This window comes from Sminthopsis crassicaudata, chromosome 2 (genome assembly GCF_048593235.1).
Source record: "Sminthopsis crassicaudata isolate SCR6 chromosome 2, ASM4859323v1, whole genome shotgun sequence".
In the NCBI taxonomy this organism is placed as follows: Eukaryota; Metazoa; Chordata; class Mammalia; order Dasyuromorphia; family Dasyuridae; genus Sminthopsis; species Sminthopsis crassicaudata.
In genome coordinates this window covers 492734365-492755581 of record NC_133618.1, presented here as the reverse complement: position 1 = coordinate 492755581, position 21217 = coordinate 492734365, and the positions used below count along the sequence as shown (strand labels likewise).

General features: G+C 38.8%; 1 protein-coding gene across 2 annotated transcripts in view; it reads right to left on the bottom strand.

Annotated features, from left to right (window-relative positions):
• GNAO1 (G protein subunit alpha o1) overlaps positions 1–11728 on the bottom strand; it is a 242860-nt gene extending 231132 nt beyond the window's left edge. The window contains exons 1-2 of one of the 2 annotated variants that reach the window (XM_074293463.1): positions 11523–11728; positions 11137–11179 (exon numbers count right to left, since the gene is read on the bottom strand). In XM_074293463.1, coding sequence (XP_074149564.1) covers positions 11137–11179; positions 11523–11640 — 161 coding nt within the window. In that variant the 5' untranslated portion in view covers positions 11641–11728. The remainder of the gene's footprint in view (positions 1–11136; positions 11180–11522) is intronic. The other variant, XM_074293462.1, reaches the window with a different exon arrangement.
• Positions 11729–21217: the final 9489 nt, after the last annotated feature.

Below are 21217 nucleotides of genomic sequence, written 5' to 3'. Positions count from 1 at the left end.
TCCATGGGATTTTCTTGGCAAAAGTACTAGAATGGTTTGCTATTTCCTTCTCTGTTGGATTAAGACAAACAGAAGTTGAGTAACCTCCTAGGATCACAGAGCTGGGGAGTATCTGAGATCTGAACCTACTCTGCCACTCACAATTTTAGATAATTGCCTTGAGGCACTCAAAGATTAAATTATTTGCCAGAGATTATGTTGGTCCACAAGCATTTATTAATTGTCTCCTATGTATAATTAAGCACCAGACCAGGTGTGAGAAAAACATGAGATGCAATCTGGCCTCAGATCCTTCCTAGTGGTGTGACCTTAGACAGGAGACTTAATCCTGTTTGCCTCAATTTCCCCAAATGTAAAATGAGTTGGAAAAGGCAATGGCAAACCACTCTAGTATCTCTGCCAAGAAAACCCCAAATAGGGTCAAAAAGGGCTAAGCACACCTAAGGGATTGAACTAGAAGTGAACAAACTAATCTGCATGGCATGGCAAAAGGGTTGGTTTCACCTAGGAACTCCCTGATGCATCTAAGTAGCAGGGGATAGAATGCATGGAATAAGGAAGGAATGAGTTCCAAATCAGCCTCAGACACTTACTAGCCATATTATCCTGGACAAGTCACTTAACCCTGTTTACCTAAGATAATAATAAGGGATAATAACATTACCCTCTTCACAGGGTTGTCCTGAGGATCAAATGAAATCACTGGTCAAGCACTTAGAACAGTGTCTGACACACAGTAGGTCTTATTTAAATGCTTATTCCCCTTATTAATTCCCTTTAATTAATTAATCACAGATCCAGATCCTCTCTTCCTGCCCCCCCCCCAAAAAAAAAAGCCTACTTTGCAGGATTAATGTGAGAAAAATCTCCATAAACCTTTAGATGCTATAAGGGTCATAGTAGCATAGATGTAGCAGTGGAAAAAAACTTAAAAGCCAACTAGTTCAATCTTTTTTTCTTACAGAAAAGATGGAAATTAAGGAACCTACCTAAGAAGGTCACCCAGATAGCAAGTGGCAGAACCAGAATTTAAACCCAGATCCTCAGACTTCAATTCCAGTGATCTTTGTACTGTAGCATATTGCCTCTTCAATATGGTAGCTAGTGCCTCTTGTCATATAATTCTAGAAGGCCTCACAGGGCCTATCTTTGGGCTGAAACAGGCATTCTGTGACTTCCCCATATTTTTTGTGACTTGTCTGCCACCTTTTAATTGAGAAAGCCACAGGTCCATATGCTCCCTGTACTCCTCCCCTTGCCCTCTGCCCCTGGGAGAAAGGAGAACAGGGCTTCTTTTATTCCTCTTCTGTTCAGTCATGCTGCTGTACTTCTAAATCCTGCTCTGTATGGAGACAGGCCTTGAAAGACTTACAAGACAAACTCAGCACCTCTCGGCTTCCACTCCTCTCTCCATGATAATCATAAAATGGGCCTGATACATCCTGATTTCCTCAATTCCCTGAGCTAACACTCCTGTGGATTTATGTTCCACTTTTCTTTCTCAATTAGCTGAAGGGCGCTGGGAACTTAATGGTTTTATTATTTATGACCTCTACTGGAGGTGGCCAAGAGAGAAGGCTGGGAGTTCATCTGTCACCAGGAACATCTGTTTTCCTGGACGAGAAGACTTAGAATCATAGAGCCCAGAGCTGGAAGTGACCTCAGAGGTCAAAACACCCAACTTCTTTGCTGTACTTTTGAGAAACCGAGGCCCTGGGAGCTGTTATTTGAGGTGTAGATTAAAGTCTATTATCACTAGGAAATCAAACTGAAGATATTGGGAACTTGATGTTAACCCTTCCCACATATTAATAGCAGAGACAATTTTAGATGTGGATTTGGTTAGGAAACAAATTTTTTGCCTCTGCTATTACCTTTATAGAATTATTTCTATTTTATTTTAATTTTGGTGTGAAAAAAGCACAATGTTTTTCCTTTTTTCTGTCAAGAAAATTAGAACTAAAGATGCCTCAAAAGATAAAATCAGTAGGAAGCTAGGTACACCCACTCTTTTTCCCCCTAAAATCCCATTTTATGCATCTTGTTCTCTGCTCTTGCTGACAGGAGCTCTCAGCCTGTTTCTTGGGCAGCACAACCTGGAGCTCCTGCACCCCCAGATGTACCTGGCATAGGTGCTTTATAGTCACCTACCTCGGCCCTCTCTCTCCATGCTCACCAAAAGACTGATGACAACCACTTCGCGCTGCTCCCTCAAACACATCATTTCTTACAATGCATCTACTTTCAGGTCCTGTTTGTTGGCTCTGAAGATGTGTTTGCCAGAGAGAAACTGGTTCAGAATTGTGTCTAAGATGCCTTTCAGACCGTGACTTCCCTGATTGATGTTATTTATTCTTTGTTCTCAAAGAGGGCCATGACATCAGGAAAGTGATGCCATGACGAAAGTGTGTGGGCCATAGTCCTTTAGAACTGGTCAGCCTTTGAGAACTTCCATGATTTAATTTTGTCCCCTAATTATCTGCTTTTCACAAAATAGTCTAAGAGGCTTTGGAATAACTGTCCCTTCTCCTGACCTTGGATTCAAAAGGATCAAGATTTGTCTATTTGTTTGCTTTTCCTATGTGAAACAGGGTCTGACTAAAATACTTTTCAAGATCTTCAAAAATGACATAACTTAAAATTATATGGAATCATATAATATAGATTGGGAACAGATTCTGGAGATCTTCTAGGTCAAAAGTTCCTCATTTTAACAAATGAAAAAACGGATGCCCCTGGAAGGGCAGTGACTTCTTAAGACCACACAGGAAGTCATCATAGAAAAGCTGGACCCAGAACCACCTCTCCAGACCCTCGGAGCTATTAGTGATTTTTCCACTATAACTTTTTTCATCAATGTTATAAGTTGGTGCAATAGCTTCTTCCTCTTTCTTTCTTCCTTTCTCTCCTTCCCTTCCTTCCTCCTCTCCTTTCCCTTTCTTCTTCCCTCCCTCCCTCCTTTCCTTCCTTCCTTTCTTCCTATCACACTAGTTTTGGCCATATATGTTGTTATGTAATGGTTACTGCAGAGCCAGAGAGAGGTGAGAGCAGACTACATAATAATACTCATGGGGATCCCTTCTCCTGCTTCTCACTATGACCAAGCTCCAGAACTTGTAAATGAGATATGCATGTGAAGGATAGCAAGACCTTATCTATATTTCTGGAAGGTCTAAAAAGTTAATCTCTTACCCAGAAAACAAAAGAATATTGCAAGAAAAATCATCTCTAAACCTATTTATTAAGAATGACACCACGATGTCAGTCACATCACCCTCCATATGTCACTGGCCTTCTTCAAGAATGAAGGACAAATAACAACAATCAATTTAAAATTTATCAAATGTTTGCTGTGTGCCATGTGCCAAGGTTGCAAAAACAAAAAGCAAAGCAAACAAACAAATCCCAAATCAACAATTCTTTCAGGGAACTTACATTTTACTGAGGGATTAAGATATGTATGTGTGTGTAAAAATAAAATACAAAATTATTTTTGGGGGACTATACTGGCAGTTAAGGGAATCATGAGAGGTCTTATTAGTATATGCAACAAAAATGAAGAAAGGAAGAAAATAATATGTTTTAAGTTTTGGTATCGTTTGGCTTTGACATTGATAAGCTGTTTGTTTGTTTGTTTTTAACAGTAAGATACTTCAAATGTCTTTAGTTTCATCCGTGGGTATGTGCTCTGCCAATATAGATTAACTCTCTATGACTTAGTATATCGTTTTTGAAAGCTGTTGTATTCCTAAAATTCTAGATTGGCTATTTACAGTGTCTCCTCTAGAACCCTATAGAATTTGCATGGGCCACAGAACTCTGGATCACTTTCAAGCCATGATGGAGTGCTGCATTATGCAACAGTAATGGCTCTGAGATCAATAGGACCTGGGTTCCTATGACGCCTCTTGTTACTCATTCTGTAACTTTGGCAAGTCACTCTCTGGACCACAGTTTCTTTATTTGTTAAACGAGAAAACTGAACTACATGGCCTCTAAGATCCCTTATAGCTCTCCATATATAGCCCCTTGGGCACTGGAAGAGGTCTTCTTTAGGTGGTAACAAGAAAAAGGCTTATAGACTTTTGAGAAAAAAAGTGCTTTTGAGGCTTTTATGACTTCTTTGAAGGAAGGGGTGGTGAGACCTTTCACACCTCTCAGAAAGCTGTGCCAATTTAACAGTGAAGTTATGACCCTTTTAAATAGGGCTGTTTGCTCTAAATTATTGTGCCTGATCTCTGATGTGATTCTAATCACATAAATTTACCATTTGGCTGGTAAAGAAAAACATGCTCTTCATTCCTGTGACATTTAATTAAGCTTGAAAAAATTTCTAATTAGCTAATTCATAAAAATTTGTAATTATTACTTATATGTTATATAGTTGTAGTTTAATATTACACTTTGCTATATTTTTAATTCAAATATTTATATCATTTAGGAATTGTTGAAAATGCAAAAGAAGTTGTGCATTATTCTAGAATGTTGCTTCTGTTTGAAAATATTTTTTTGTGTGTATGTATATGTGTGTGTAAGTGTATATGTGTGTATGTGTATGTATATGTGTATATTTGGAGCAACTTAATATTACATACTCGTTTAGGTTCACATATACTATGACAATAACTAAGAACTCCAAATTAAGGTTTCAACTCAAAAAAATCATTGCCCCTAAACAGAGTATTCATTAACTCTACTATAATGGGTTTATTTCCTAATGTCAGAAAACATAAAATGTGAGAAGGCTCATATGAAATAAAAAATAGCCACAGAGGTGGGGAAAAAGCACAGCGCTTATAAACCAGGAATGAGCTCATTCCTGAATCAGTGATCTTCTTTCTTGAACAGATGTAGAGTTCTAAAAAAGAACAATACAATTTGGGAAATAATATACAATAACCTCAACCACAAAAGACACATGCAGTTCAATCTTTATGTACCACAGGCCTAACCAAGCCCAAAATGTTGAGCAGTCAATTCTTCTGTATTTCTATTTAGCCACCTCCATTCATCTTGGAGCCTTTACCTTTCCTGTGATTGGCTAAAACACTTGCAACAAGCAGAGATATTTTTTTTTTTTTAGAATCCAACCAGTAATTAGACATCAAGAATTCCCCAGCTGATGAGAAATCAGATGGACTTTATGCTATTATTATGACATAAAAATCTTTAGGCTTATGGAATAAAGGAAAAACAAAAGTGCTATCCATCAGCAATAGAAAACTCGCCTTCTATTCCATCCAATACCATTTTCATGCTCATGATGTCTCAAGATATATCAAGGTACATCCTTTTGAATAAGTTTAAAGAAGGCAACTAATATCTGACATAATGTTTTCCTAAACCAAAAAAAAATCTATAAATTATGTGACTAACTGCATAAATCTATCTAAGCTTTTGGAAATGTATCAGAAATGTCCTGAGTTTTTATCTGAAGATAAAGGATGTAACTGTTCACTACTGTTTATGAAGTAATTTCTAAACCTGTATTTTTTTTTTTTTTACAAATTAAGTCAAACTAGCAGAATGAAACCAGCAGCTTTTATCACAATAGGTGATTTCTTTTAAGGATGTTGAGTGACTTTTTCACTGGATGGGTGTAACCTACCTAGTATATTACATATAATAATATTGGTCAGGGATAGCTCTATCTTAGGTGAGGAAGAAGTCTTCAGATTACTAATATGTTTGAAAATGTCATTGAAAATATCCTTTTAGATATCAATATCCAAACATGACACTCTATTTCACTGTGGAAAATCTGAAAAGTTAACTCATAGTTATGCAAAATCTACCAGTTAATGGATAAAGTTAACCACTTAAATCTTGTACCAATCTTGTACCACACCCCTGTTCTCTGTGGACTATAGTCCAGTCTTTCTAGAAATTCCATTATGTTCCAACAGAAAACAGTCTGAATTCTACAATCTGGTGCCTGATAGTGGGAAATGAACTTTAAGTGAGCGGACTTAGCAATTGCCTCCATAGTTCACTTTTAATTTTCATTAAATTTATGGCCCAATGAGTTACCACTATTTAAAACCTGTGAGCCAATTAGATTGTTATTTTGGTGATTCTATCCCATATAAAATATAATTCTTTATAATATTCCTTCATGAGGATGTTTTTCTGTAATTAGATAAAATTGACACATCCATTTAAAACCCTGATTAGTCTGCATGTATAAAAAGAGCCATACAGATTGAGCACAAAAATGATGAGAATATCTAACGGGCAAAGTCACAACCTTTAATGATCAAAAGTATTTAAAATGCTAAAAACAGCTACTTAATAATCATAGAATATTTTAAATTATATTAGTGCTGTCTCAATTATCATTGTTTATGTCTTAGCTCTGAAATGTTTTGGAATTCCACTCTATGCCACAAACTAAACCAAACACTAATTCAGACACACAAATACAATTTCAGCATCTCCCTCAAAACTCCAACCCCCACTCTCACCCCTACCAAACCCTACACTATTTTCAACAAAATTTTTCTGTTATTGGGCATTCATTATCATCATAATACATATTGTATAGCACTTTAAGCTTTACAAAGCCATAAAAGACAACCTAATTGGAAAACAGACCACATAAATGATATAATTTCCTCCACAATACCTTCTCTAAATTAGTAGTAATTAAAAAGAAATCAAACCATTTCTGCAATGTTCTTAGCCAGGTGTAACATTTTTTATCTAAGCAGTATCCAATACCCATTCCTTTATTTGATTATTTGCTATCAGCATATCTGTTCTAGCATTCTGAACAACACATTACAACATGGAAGCTATTGAAAATGAAGTTAAGAAATAAAGTTGTTGCTTTTCTACTAATGACTAAAAATAGGGTGCCAAAATAGCCTTCATCACCACCAAGGGGCCAGTCTGACAATTCTCTATCACCACTACGAAATCACAAGGTTCTCACTGGCTTCATGGACATGGCTTATTCTGTGTAATAGAAGACACAGCAATCTGGGTGAAATAAAAGAGCACCATAGCTGATGTTGGCTAGCTTGGTGTGTTAGTCTTAGCTTTCTGGTTATGAGTTAGGGGATAGCAGAAAGTGCAATGAATGGACATAAGAGTCAGAGGGTTGGCACCAAGTACCTCTCCAGGGCTCACTGGCCCAGCAACCTTAGGCAAGCTATTTAACCTCCTTGAATTTCAAGCTTTCTCTTTTAAAAGAATCACAGAATTTTGGTCTTGGAAGGGACTTCTGAAGCCATCTAGTTCAACCCATAACTGAATAAGAATATCCACTTATAAATTTTATTTTTTCATTCTCAGCTTCCAATTGTCTATGTCCCTTTATCTCTCCTGCTTTCCACCCATTGAGAAGGCAAGAAAAATAAACTTTTAACATGTATGAAGACACATAGACATAGTTTTGCAAAGAATTTTCACTTCTAATATACTTGACAAATGGTTACTTTGCTATTGTTTGGAGGCTTCCCACGGAAAAAAATCCATTTTTTCCCCCAATGAAGCCTTTTCTATTTGGGGGTATTTTTCATTGTAAAGAACTATTTCCCACTTAGCCTAAATGTACCACTTGGAAACTTCTGCCTGTGCTCCTAATTCTGTTCTTTGGAGTCAAAGAGAACAAGTCGATCACTCTCTCAAATGACAGCTTTCCAAATAATCTGAAGACAGCTATCATGTTTCCCCAATCTTCTCCTCCCCAAGCTAAATAACCTCAGATTCTTCAACTAATGTTCACTCGACTCAAGGCTTTTCTTCACCCTACCTCCTTACTCCTGGAAGCTATGACTTTCTTTATATAAATCAAAATGTGCTTTTTGGGGGGCTGCCATATTTGTTGCTTTGCTCTAAGCTTACAGCTTACTGATGTCCCCTAATCTTTTTTTAAGGCAAACTACTTCTAACCATGACAAACCCATTTGTATTTGTTAAATCAATGCGTCTTCATTCCAAATGTAAAATGTTACATTTATCCTTTACCTTTTTTAGGCTTGAGTGACTTTCTATCCTCATGATATTTATAGATTCAAATTCTGTCATCTAATATATTAGCCATTCTTCCTAATTTTACATCAATTGTGAACTTGATAAGGATACCATCCACACCCTAATCCAAGTCACTGATAATACCAGTACTTTATATCTCAACAGTTGTCTGGTAGAATGTTCTACATGCTATTAAGAATGGTATTTTTGTATTGCACAGAAACCAGCAACTACACTCTAAATATTTCTCCTGGGCATGTGGAGTCACCATCTTGGTTTCCTTACCCCACCCATTACACAATTCCCTTGAATTTCTCCACAGAAATTTGGGCCTCAGAAGCTCCGAGTCATGATTTTGTAAATGAGAACTACTTATAAGAATGTGCTATTGGAATACCACTGTTACTAGCCACACATTTCATAGCTAATATAAGTTGAGCTTCGGATATGGCACATTGCCTTCAGAGCCGTACACACAGGACTGTCAGCCTCTGTCCATGAGTACCTATGGAGTCCTCGCTGTGGCTTTTTACAGGAATCCTTTTGGAGTGTTATCTTTGGACCATGGTCATGCATCTCCCATAATAATCTTTTGATCTTGTGCTAGTCACTTTCCCCCTCAAAATTATTTTCGAGATTCTAAAATGTGGGGAGAGACAGTTCTGATTTCTGATTATTTGTGCACTTCCAACACTAGCTTGTCTTTCCCTAAGAGGATTACCCCAAAGGCCAATATGGAAAACCATTTGGGATGTCAGAGACTTCCAAGGATAAGTCTACGTGAAGTCTTTTGATTAGATTTCCTTCATATGCAATTAGGAATTTTCATTCTAAAATGGCACACTGTTCTCCTTGGAGAGTTCAGCTCTCTTTGAATGAAGAGGTAGATAATATTACCCTTTTGGGGAATCTGTATATATTTTTAAACACCTTATTAAGTCAGCCTAATTTATGTAGCATCTTCAAGGGAAGTGTGGAAGTCAACGTGGGGAGAATTGCTGCTTGGCTGATGCAAAGTTAATTTGCAGAGATTTCTTCCCTTCCCCCTCCCTCTTAGACTAGCCCGAGATGCGAACATACTCGGCTGTTTCCGAAGTGGCTCGGCTCTAGCCTCCCAGGGAATCGAATAGCACCCGAATGTAGCCGAGACTCTCCGAGTTTCAGCTCCGGGTCAGTCACTGGGCTGAGGCCGGTGCTGCTGAGCTCTCGGACCCAATAGACTTTTCTAGCCTCAGCTGGGCGCTGTCCACCACTCGCATTGCCTGAAACAACGCAGCGCCGGGTTGCGCTGGCTTTTAAAGGGCCCGGGAACCTGTCTCTGTAGATTAGAGACTTTTAAAAAAAAATCTTGCTTATTGTCATTTATTTGAATGTGTGTATCATAAGTGGCCTGTAATGCAAATGCAGCATGCACCTTGTTGCCAATAGAAACTCCCTAGGCCCCACTTCCCAAATTCACTTGGGTTGGACAGGGCTCTAAAGAAGCCCCAAGTCAAATTAATCCTGGCTCCAGAGGGGTGCAGCAAGCTGAGATGCCCCCCTTGCAAAAACTCCCCCCAAGGGGTTTCTCGTGCAAATATAGCAATATGAAAAACAGATGGGAATTTTTAAAGAGCTGCTTCACGGTACAATCATGGCGCCGCTTCGAACCAGCTTGTCATGCTAGTTATACGTGCAAGATTGGGGCTTTAACTCCCGCCCCCCCCTCCCCATCTTAGTTCTGAAATCGCAAACAGGCTTCCTCCCTCACCCACTTCCCAAGAAAGAGATTTTTATTTTCCATTGTTTTCCTGCGGGATGCAATTACTTCAGCCATTCTGTCAATTTGAAAAATAATCATTTTTGTTTACTGCATAGCAACCCCTAATTAGGAACCCTGTGTATATATAAAGGTGTCACAGCAAACCGACGTGAAAGCCTCACTAAACGGTCTCAAACGAACTCCAAATGGGGAGAAGAACGAAAGTAGTAAAGATACAGATTGGTGGGGGGGGATTGGAGCAAAAAAATCCCACTACCTCCACCTTCTAAGTCCCCTCCCCCAAATCTAAAACAAACCTGCTTTAGAACTCCCCAAGAAATGGTTGATGTCAAGAGCGGGGAACAATAAAGTGTGTGTGTGTGTGTGTGTGTGTGTGTGTGTGTGTGTGTGTGTGTGTAGTCTGGAAGAGGGTGAGGCTTTTATGGAGATTTTGAGATTTTTCTCTCACGTAAAAATAATATCAATAAAAGAAAACATTTCTATCAGTCAAAATCGATTTCCAGATACCTAATTAAGGAAAGACTGAGCCTTTGGGCAAAAGGGGATTTGGAGTGGCAGCAAGACTTGTAAATCTGCCTGGTAGGTAGATTTATATATAACATACCTTATTCAGCAAACAAATAATATAAGTGGCATGGAGCTAACCCAGTTGCCCATGTCAAGAGATCATCAGGAAGGGTGGGGGCAGAGAGGAAAGGGCTGAGAGATAGAAAGCTGACATTAAGCTTAATTGACACTGGTCTGTTGGATGGCTCTGCTCTGGTTCCATCTGTGCCATTCACATCAACCTGAAAAGCTACTTTCCCCTCTCATTTTGAGCCTCCCAACCCATAGGGCTATATGTGTATGTTTATATATACACGAGTAAGAGAAAGCTAGAGATAGAGAAACCCCCTCTACCTCCAATTCAGCACCAAAACCATGAACAGCAGACACTCGATTTTCCACCCAGAGCAAAAGACAAGGTCCCCTCCCCTTCATCTTCTAGTCAAGCCAGAAATAAATCCCTGCCACAGGTGCAGCTGTGAGAAGGGGAGGGGAGAAAAGGATGGCGGTTGGGGGTGGGGTGGGGAGGGAAGGGACAGGGAAAAACACCCCACTAGTAGGAAATAACATTCACAATATTGCCAATAGTGATGATGCTCTGATCAATATGGCGGACATTGTCATTCATACAACTACAGCCCCCACCATCATCCTTTTTCCTCACCCCTCCCTAAAAACAACCCTCCTGAGAGATGGGATGGAAGGAAGAGAAACACCTAAGGTGGGAAGGGAGCTACAGGGGGAGTCAAAGTGTGATGTGTTTGTGAGCAAGAATTACAAACAGGGCCTACAGAAGAGGTGGAAAAGAGTAAGGGGGAAGGAATTAAAATCCCAGTACAATAGGGACTTACTTCATCTGCTTCACAATGGTGCTTTTGCCTGATTCTCCGGCCCCTGTAGGGACAGACAAAATGGAAAGAAGCTAGTCAGTGTCAGGCTGGAATAAGTGGGAAATTACACTGGGAGGAAGAAGCTGGACTAGAGGATGCAGGGGACCAGGGCTTTTTGGCGGAAGACTAGTGTGTGTGCAACGGCTTGGTTATCTTGTTGCAAATCTGGGAAAGGTCTCTCTGGACTCAGGACAAGTCTTCCAGGGCTCAGTACGAGGGAGAAGGGAGGAAAGGGGTAAAGCACGGAGGTGGCGGCAGGGGCGTTGTTTGGAACAGGGTGCAGCCTGGCTGTTCGGGGGGCCTGCTGGAGAGGGGTGGGGGTGCGGAAGTGGCCGAGGCTCTCTTACCCAGCAAGAGTAATTTCACGTCTTTGGCGGCGCTGATGCCATCCTCTTTGAGGTTTTTCTCAATCGCTTTGCTCCTCTCCAAGGCGGCTCTCTCCTCTGCGCTCAATGTACATCCCATCGTGACACCCAGAACAGCCCGCACGCCTCGGCTGGCACGGCTCCCCTGCTCGGCTTGACCCCCCACCCCCCCAGAAATATTTTATTTCTGTCCTTTAAAAAAATCGCTAATTTTCTTTCCTTCTTTTTTGTCTTTTTTTTTCCTTTTAAAAAGAAATCAAGTTCCCCAAACACAATAAAAATTCAGCCCCTCCCCCCAAAAATTCGCGAGGTGGATTTCAGGCTACTGCCCCCTTTTCCGGTCACCTGCGGGAGGAGGCTGGATTCGGGGCTGGGGTTGGTAGCTCTACAGACAGGGTTGCGGGTCTCTTTCCGCTGTTTGCAAGCAAAGCATCCGAAAAGAGGCAAACCACCGCCGGGGACCCGGAGCAGCGGCAGGGGAAGCAGCAGCGGCGGCAGCGGCGGCAGCGGCAGCAGCGGCAGCAGCGCTAGGCTGCGGACACCGAGGATTATTTTTTAAAAAATTAAAAATTAAAAATAAAAATAAAGGGAGAGACTCGCTGGAGCCCGGAGCCAGAGGAGGGTGGGGATGGGGGGCAGGGTGGATCCTTAGACCAGAGAGGATTATTAGGGTGGTGATTAGTATTGCATCCCCTCCCCTTCTCTTTCTTCTTTTTTTCCCTTTTCCCTCTTCTTCGGGGGGCTTTGCAAGCTGTGGGGAAGGGGGGAAGGGGGGAAAGGTTTCTAGCGGGCGGCGGCGGCGGCGACAGCGCTGGTTCCCAGAGATCGCATCGTTCAGTGGATCCTAATGGAGAGAGAGAGAGAGAGAGAGCGAGAGGAGACAGAAGAGAGGAGAGGGAAAAAAAAGAAGGGGGAAAGAGAGCCTGGGAGGGAGGGGGGACGAGAGGGAAGGGGGAGGGAAGGAAAAGAGCGGAGTGCGCGAGTGCGCCAGGGGTTCTAGCCCACACCGCACAGGCTCGCCGGCCTCAATGACGTCAGCAGGGACGCGCGCCCGCCCGCCCTGGGGCTCGCGAGCCGGCTGCTTTGCCGGGCCCTGGGGAGGGGGAGCGAGCGAGCGAGCAAGCACGAGCGCGTGCGCGCGCCAGAACTCCTGAGCGCTCTCTCCTCTCCCTCCCCCAAGACGCTGCCGGGAGAGGACGGAGGGCGGAGTCTTGGAGTCCAGGAGGCCGCGCTCGCGAGAACGCGCCCTCAGCTCCCAGCCCCGCCCTTTTCTCGTTCTCAATGGGAGAACTGCGGCGCTGGAGCCGAGCAGCGAGGCTGGGGCAGAGTCCTCGCTCCTCCCCCTTCACTCACCTCCTCTGCCTTCTAGTCTCTTCTGCATTTCCCCTGCCTCCTTCCCGTCCTTTTCTGCAGCTGATGTTCTAGTAGCGGCCACACAGCCAGAAGAAGGCACTTTTTACGTCCAAGCTACTTTCTTTAGTGGGATTTCAGCGGTTTCCCATTACTTTTCTGGTGGAGACGTGACTTTACTGGGAGGCTCTGGGCCATATGCAGAAGGTCCTAGAATCTTAAAGAGGTTTCATGCTAATAGGGAGGTCATCCAGTGCTGTCCCCTTATTTTATAGTTAAGGAAACAGGCCCAGGAGGACCTTGTAGGCTATTTAATCCAACCTCCTCTTCCCCCATTTTACAGATGAGGAAACTGAGGGCCAAGAGAGTAGTGACGCTGAGATTTAGGCCCAAGTCCTCTAACGTATAATTCTTACAGCACTGATAGCTGTAAGGGACTTCTGGTCATTAATTAATTCTTTATAAAGAAATTTAGATCAGAGCGGGAAAGTAAAGTTCCCAAGCCTTGAATTGTCAGAACTAGAAGCATCTTGGATTATAGATTTCAACTCCTTCCTTACCGTGGGAAAACCGAGGCCCACAAAGACGAGATTTGCTCAGTCACAGCGTTCTGCGGTAGAGCAGACTTTGGAACCCAGGTCTTTTCTGAATCTGTGCTTTTTTCTCCTTACAAACTGGTGAGGAAGAAAGATGTTCTTCCCTATAAGCATGAGAACATCAACAAACATTTATTAAATGCTAAATATATGCAGCACATTGGGAATGGTACAAGATTTGAGTAGTAGAATCCCTGCCTTTAAGGAACTTCCAATTTCACTTTTTGCTTCATACAAAGAACATGTTTTATGATTTCAAAAATGGCATCTTTTGACTCAAATCATTGGCTTTGGGTAGAATAGATTTAATTTCGACAAATTCAGTGCATTTAAATCTTCTTTGAGAAGGAAGTTTTTTGAGGTAGACTCTTAGTGAAGAAAAAGCTATTCTCCATACTTCTTTCCTTATGTATCTCTTTCTCCCCCTCATTTTTCTCATTCCAAATAGAAATTGAATAGTGAGCTAATCCATCAAAATATTTAGCTGATTCAATATTGTATATTCCCCCCAATTCCCCAAATGGATTCCCCCAAGTAATTGGGTTTGTTTCCTGAGAAAGCTCATTCTAAGTGTAAAACTGTTTTTAATAACTGATTCAAAGATGTACCTTCTTCAGGAGAAATCTCTCCTGGACAACTAAACTAGTAGGAAAAGCTTCAAGAGCAACATAAACTAGTGAAATCCTTGTCCAGAACCCTTGAGCATCTTCATGATTCTGAAAACAAATCCCTTTGCTTCACTGCAATAATAAAAGGAGACACTCCTGTTTTGGAAATGGAAATGTTGATTATCAAAATAAAGGTCTAGGAACATTTGGGATCACTTAGAAGAAAAACTTGTTTTGAACTTGAAGAATTCTAGAATATTGGCTTAGATAGAAGATTCACCAAAAGATGTGAACAAGAATCACATAGCCTGAGAAGGATGGATAAGTTGCACTGGTGGAGGGAGAGTTTATCAAAATCAAATTGATCTCAGACCCATTAGACCACTGAAGTAGATAGACAAAAGATCTATCTAGGTATATCAAAGTAAATATTTCCTAGTACAGATAGACATCATTTTATGAAAAGATTTGCATCCTCAAATGTTATATGTAATAATATATATATTATTCATGTTATATGTAATTATATTATATTAAAGGAAAGTAAGGCTATTCAATAAAGAATTCTATAATAAATTCTGTCATAAAGTGAAGATTTAGAACTTAATTTATTATATTTGTTTTAAAGTGGAAGAACATGTGTAGTTCTAGTCTTCAAAAAAAATTCTGGTAATCATATATGTCATATATTATAAATTAGAATTCAGTTAGAAATCTCTCTCTCTCTCTCTTACTCTCTTTTTTTTACTTTTAAACATTAATTTTATAATTATAACTTTTTTTTGACAGTACATATGCATGGGTAATTTTTCACAACATTTTCCCTTGCACTCATTTCCATTCCGAATTTTCCCCTCCTTCCCTCCACCCCCTCCCCTAGATGGCAGGCAGTCCCATACATGTTAAATATGTTATAGCATATCCTAGATACAATATATTTGTATAGAAACGAATTTCTTGTTGCACAGGAAGAATTGGATTCAGAAGGTAAAAATAACCTGGGAAGAAAAACAAAAATGCAAACAATTTACACTCATTTCCCAGTGTTCCTTATCTGGGTGTAGCTGATTCTGCCCATCAGTTGGAACTGAATTAGATCTTCTCTTTGTTGAAGATATCCACTTCCATCGGAATACATCCTCATACAGTATCATTGTTGAAGTGTATGATGATCTCCTAGTTCTGCTCATTTCACTCAGCATCAGTTCATGTAAATCTCTCTAGGCCTTTCTGAATTCATCCTGCTGGTCATTTCTTACAGAACAATAATATACCATAACATTCATATACCATAATTTACCCAACCATTCTCCAATTGATGGGCATCCATTTATTTTCCAGTTAGAAATCTCTTTAGATTCTCTTTAGATTTCACTTAGAAGAGTTTGCTCCCCCTTTTCCCTCATCAAGAATTCTAAGGCAGTGAGTGGTACATAAATGTATGCTGGAAATTTCTTACAAGTAGAAACTATCCTTTATAGAGATGCATTTTAAGAATGATGGAATTATAGATATAGTGCTTGAAAGGACCTAGGAGGACAAAGACTTAAAAAGATAGGATAAGCCATTATTCCATTGCAGGAAATGGTGATATCTTATATTTGAATTAAAAGTCTGTCTTGCCACCTAATACTTATTTACCAAAACCACTTCTTGGGACAAACATTAGACTGGCAATCAGAAAGATTTTACTCCAGACTTTATTTACCAATTACATGAACTTAGATAAATACTTTCCCTTCTTTGGACTTCATTTTTCTTATTTTTAAAATGAAGAAATTGGACTAGATTAGCCTTTGCCATTCTAAAGTTCTGTGATTTTGGTTGTTATTGTTTGGCTTTAAGGCTTAATCCTATGAGCACCTCTTATAGTTGTTGGTCTTTTGTACTTAAAGAGGATTAATGCCATCATGATGTTGAGTTCCATATTCAATTATTAATTTAGGCAGCTCTATCACAGTTTGGGCACAAATAGTCTGTATGAACATTTGAGATGTAGATGTCTCTAGATTTGTGTATCTACGTTTTCTTTTGTGCTATTGTAATTCTGCTTTATTTATAGAACATAGCACCTTCTTGCTGGGCGATTCTGTGCCTGAATCTTCCATGGCTCATACTCGATACCAAACTTCTTAAGAGTGATCTTGAGAGCGTCCTTGAACCACTTCCTCTAACTTCGTGTTAACTTCAGAGTTGTGTGCTCTGAAACCTATATATAGTTTACTAATATCATGTCAGAAAATCGAAGTCTTCCATTTGGTTTAGGGTCTGAAGACTTGTAAATGGACACTGAATTCCTCTCTTAGTGATTGCCAAGCAATCAAAATCTTAAAACAGAGAGTATAATTTTACGTTGAATTGAGGAAGTCATTTGGTATCATTTTTTAAAACATGTTCTCAAGTCTTGTTACATATAGTAATTCTTGTAGTATTTCAATTTCATTATTACTCTATCAGTTCTGGTGATCTGTGATAAGTAATCTTTGATATCACTATTGTAATTCTTTTTGGGGCACCACAAACCATGACCATGTAAAATGGGCAACTTAATTGACAAATGCTGTCTATATTCTGACCAGCCATTCCCCTGTTCTGTCATTCGGTTTCCCTCTCCTCAGAAGTTTCCATTCCCTGAGACACAACATTGAAGAACATTAAATAAACCTGACTGATAAAGCAGTGTCACTGCTTTTTTGAGAGGATTGACTCCAATTTTGAAAGTTCTACTGTGGATAAAATGTTACCAAAAAGCATTGCAAACTACAGAGAAATATTTTGTGAAAAGAGGAATCAATGTAGCAAACTTTAATATTGCTTTACTTTCAAAACTATGGTATAGTGTAAACGTTAACTTTAATATGCATGGGATACATGGGATACTTTATTGTAATATTCACTTTATTGTAGTGATCTGGAACTGAACCCACAATATATTCAAGATATGTTTGTATTGCTCTGGTCCCCTCAGAGGACTATAAGTAGGTTTAAATGGCTACTAAATTTATTTGGCCTTTAATTGATTCATTCATTTTGTGGGTCAATGGTCTTTACTGTTTCCTCATCTCAGTTGAGTGTTTTATATTGGAATTATTTAAATTTCCCTTTCTGTTCTTTTAAAAAAAATAATTGTTTGACTGAAGTTGTTGACTGAAAACTATAATATGTGGCTGAACAAGTCATTTTCACTTCTTTTTGAGGCATGCAATATTGGTGTTTAAACAGTAACATTGCCATTTAATTTGTGGATGAACTAATTGATATGAGATGTGAGAAATGTAACCTTTATAGCTAAGGTGGAAATCTTCATATTCGAGGTCAGATTTAGTTATTAGATTTTAGTGTTTTGGGTTCAGAATCATTATCTAAGGCAGCACTCTTAATCTGGGGGCTGTGAAATTACTTTAAATTGCCTTTTTATAGTGATTTCCTTTGTTAATACCATGTACTTTATTTTTGTAGTTAAAAATATTCTGAAAAGGCATGCATGACACAAGAAAGAGTTAAAAACTCCTAGTCTAAAGAAAAAAATTTTACTAGGTAGTTGCTTTTGTTTTTAATAAAAATTTATGTTCCTTGATCTTCATTTAAAGAGGAGTTGAGTAAAATGTTTTCTACTTCTTTTTCAAAGAAAAAAAAGCTAAATTAAGTTGTGTTTTTAAAATTTGTATCTGGCCTTTAATTGATTCATTCATTTTGTGGGTCAATGATCTTTAATAGAAAAATGGTTCTCCATCTCAGCTGAATGTGTTATATTGAAGTTATTTCAGTTTCCTTTCCTATACTTTTTAAGAAAATAATTGTTTTTGCTGAAACTGTTATCTGAGTGAATGAAGCACTATGAATTTATGTTGTAGGTTGAATTTAAAATTTATTAAGATCACATAAATTATTATATCCTGTACAGAACACACAGAACATGGAAGAGAGTAAGAATGTATATGGTTTCTACTATGTCTACTATGTCCCAAATATTTGAGCTTCACAACAACCCTGTAAGGTAGATGCTGTTTTTAATTCCAATTTTTGTGTTGAGGCAAATAGAGTGTAAGTAACTTACCCAGGATCATAGAGTGTCTGGGGCATGATTTAAATTCAAATCTTCCTGATTCCATCCTAGTTCTAGCCCTTGCACCAACATTAACTGTTCTTTATGGAAGTAGGTTTAAATAGCTACTTTGTATTCTAAGTGAAATTAAATAGGAGTTTTCAGAGTTGGTGGTATAGAGCATGTGTTTACCTATTGTCTGAAAGGTTGATTATCCACAAACAAGCTTCATAATAAATTGAAATCATAAAATAGAAGAATGACTTGCTAGGTAAGATAACTTGGTTACTTTTATCAAATACATGAAGAATTTTTTTCTGAGGGAAATGCTGATCATTTCTTTGTGTTCATGAGTTACTCAACCATTTAAAGACATTTTAGCTCATCAATCCATAAGTATTTATTAAGTGCCTACTCTGGGCCAGGTACTGGGCATACAAAGAATAAACAATCTCTATTGTAAGGGGCTAAATACTCAGGTGGATACAATTCAATTCAATTTGAGTGATATTTACTAAGAACCTACTAAGTACCAGCTATTTTGCTAGATAGGCACTGGGGATACAAAGATGGAAGGGCCAACTCTTCCTCTAAGGAATTTACATTCTACCAGGTGAATTCTACATGCACACTGATAAGTATATGGAATGAATTGGGGACAAGGGAAAGAACTAAAGTATTATGAGAAAATTTTAAGAAATAAAATTACCTCAGCTGGTAGGGAAAGGGAGATTGGTGAAGACATTTCTGAAATGATCTCCTTGTCTGAACCTTGAAGGCAGGGGATAAGAATATCAACAGAGAGTTCATGTACAGACAGGAGATATATAACATGTCCAGTTCAGGGAACAGTTAATAGTTCAGTCTGGATGGAACATAAAGGGCATGGAGGGGAGTAATTTAAAAAAAAAGTCAGGTTGGAGCCAGACTCTGAAAGTCTGAAAGTTTAAATATCAGCTAAGGTGTTTGTTTTTATTTATTAGCAAAAAGGGAGCCACTGAAAGTTTTTGGTAAGGAGCTGCACAATGAAGATCCTTGCATTAGAGACAAATTTTTTTGTAAGTTTGTGATAGATTGGAGAGAAGAGAGACTGATGACAGGGTAACAAGTTGGGGTTATCAGTAATCTAGGAGAGAGGTGATGAGGGCCTGTATCATGGTAGTGATTATCCCAATAGTCAGTGATTGGATGTGAAGGGATGTGGGACGGGGCAGAACTGTGATCCTGTGGGACTGAGAGGAAGGCGGTACCACCAACAAACAGACAAATTAGAAGAAGGAAGGCATATGAAGTAGGGAGAGATGAGTTTAGACTTGGACTCTTTGATTTTGAGGTGCCAGTAGGAGAGCTTGGTGGAGAAGTCCAGTAGTAAAAGAGATTTTGTTCTTGAGCACAGAAAAGGGAGAAATTAGGGTGTTTTGTGCATAGAATATGTGTCATTAGAAAATGGATTAATTAATGGAAATGGATTTTGTTAAACACTTAACTTATGTATCAAGTGCTGTGCTAAGTGTTGGGGGTAACAATGATGAACCAAGGAAGAACTTGACTTGTAAGATGATAAGACATTAGAATGGGTCCCTAAAGGAAGCTGTCAAATGTCACTTCCTGGAGACCTTCAAGAAGAAAAGAGAACTGTCTGTTTTGAATAGTTTGGATCATAATACAAGCTAATTCAGATAATCTCTTGAAGCTTTCCTAAGTTTATAATTTTTTTAGGGCTGTGAATGCATAGCTTTCGGAAATATGAGATTTGGAGGCTAAAGCAAAGTTTGTCAGACAAATAAAACTTGTAGCCTGATCATATTAGAAGATGATCTTCAGGTCCTTGTAAACTCTAGGAACTATCTTTTTTTTATATACTTTTCAATGAGCAAAAATATTAATTTTGAAAAAAATCAGTTGACATCTTCATTGTTAATGGGGAACTATCTTGAAAATAAATCAAATATTAATTCTTTCCAGATGTTTCTCAGTTTCAGTCAGAAAAATTTGGGCTAACTTTTGAATGCTAGTTTAAAAAAAACACACATTGTTTTTCAAAATTTGTTTTCCTAGTGGCAAAGATGCCCAGGAAGGAACTGGTTTTGTGTGCTTTTGAGAGAAGGGACTTTTATGAAAGAGCAGATTAAGGTTTGTAGGTAATTGAATTGAGCTCTTAAGTTATTGGAGTCCATTATGTGGTCACTGGTAAGGACGTCATTCAGTGAGTGCTTTGATGCTTCAGGATCCCTGAAGGGAATGAGCTATGTGATTTTTCTCAATTTAGATAGGAAGAATATCCCACAGGGGTGCATTTGGGGATATGGAGTGAAAAGAGCTGGATCTAGTGCTTTTATATTAGTTATAGAACTGCCCAAGAGCAGCTAAAGTTGATGGAGGAAGTTTAGTCTAGAATGGAGTCTGCTTGACTGTCATTGGTTCCCTGTTATGTAACTTGCTTCAGAAACTCAGTTTCTCTTCATGTGTAATGAAAATTAAAATATTCTCTACCTGCTTGTATTCTAGATAACAGTTAAGATAATTGAATGCGTGTTTGTAAAGTATCTATTGAGTACTTATTAAGCCTTGTAGAAGAGCTTTGAGCTATACTGATTCAATGGTTTATTGCATTATTTGTAATACTTTCTATGTCTATAGTGCTTTTCATACAAGTAACACAAACATTTTACATTAATCATTTTTGGCAACTTCCCTGTCTAAAGTGTTATTGCTCTATTATTCTTTTGCAGAATAATAGAAAGAAAACTTTTTTTTGGCTTCAGTTCATAAGTTGTTCCTTATATCCTTTAGTTATGAAAGTGTGAGTGAAATGGAGAATTTAAAAAAAAAATAATGAGCTATAGTGAAGACTAGCTAGGACTAGAATAAGTAAGATTAAATAGGTTGTACAATTTTTGAACTTGCAATATTAATTAGTTTGATCTGATTTTAAGGAATGGATCTGAACTCTCACTTAGATTTATTTAATACTGTGACTTGCCAATAAACTGTAAAATACATGTGGATTTGATTGTCCCCAGAAGCCTGAAGTATGAAGAATATGACTGGCTTCCTACTGACCAATACAGCTTCTTG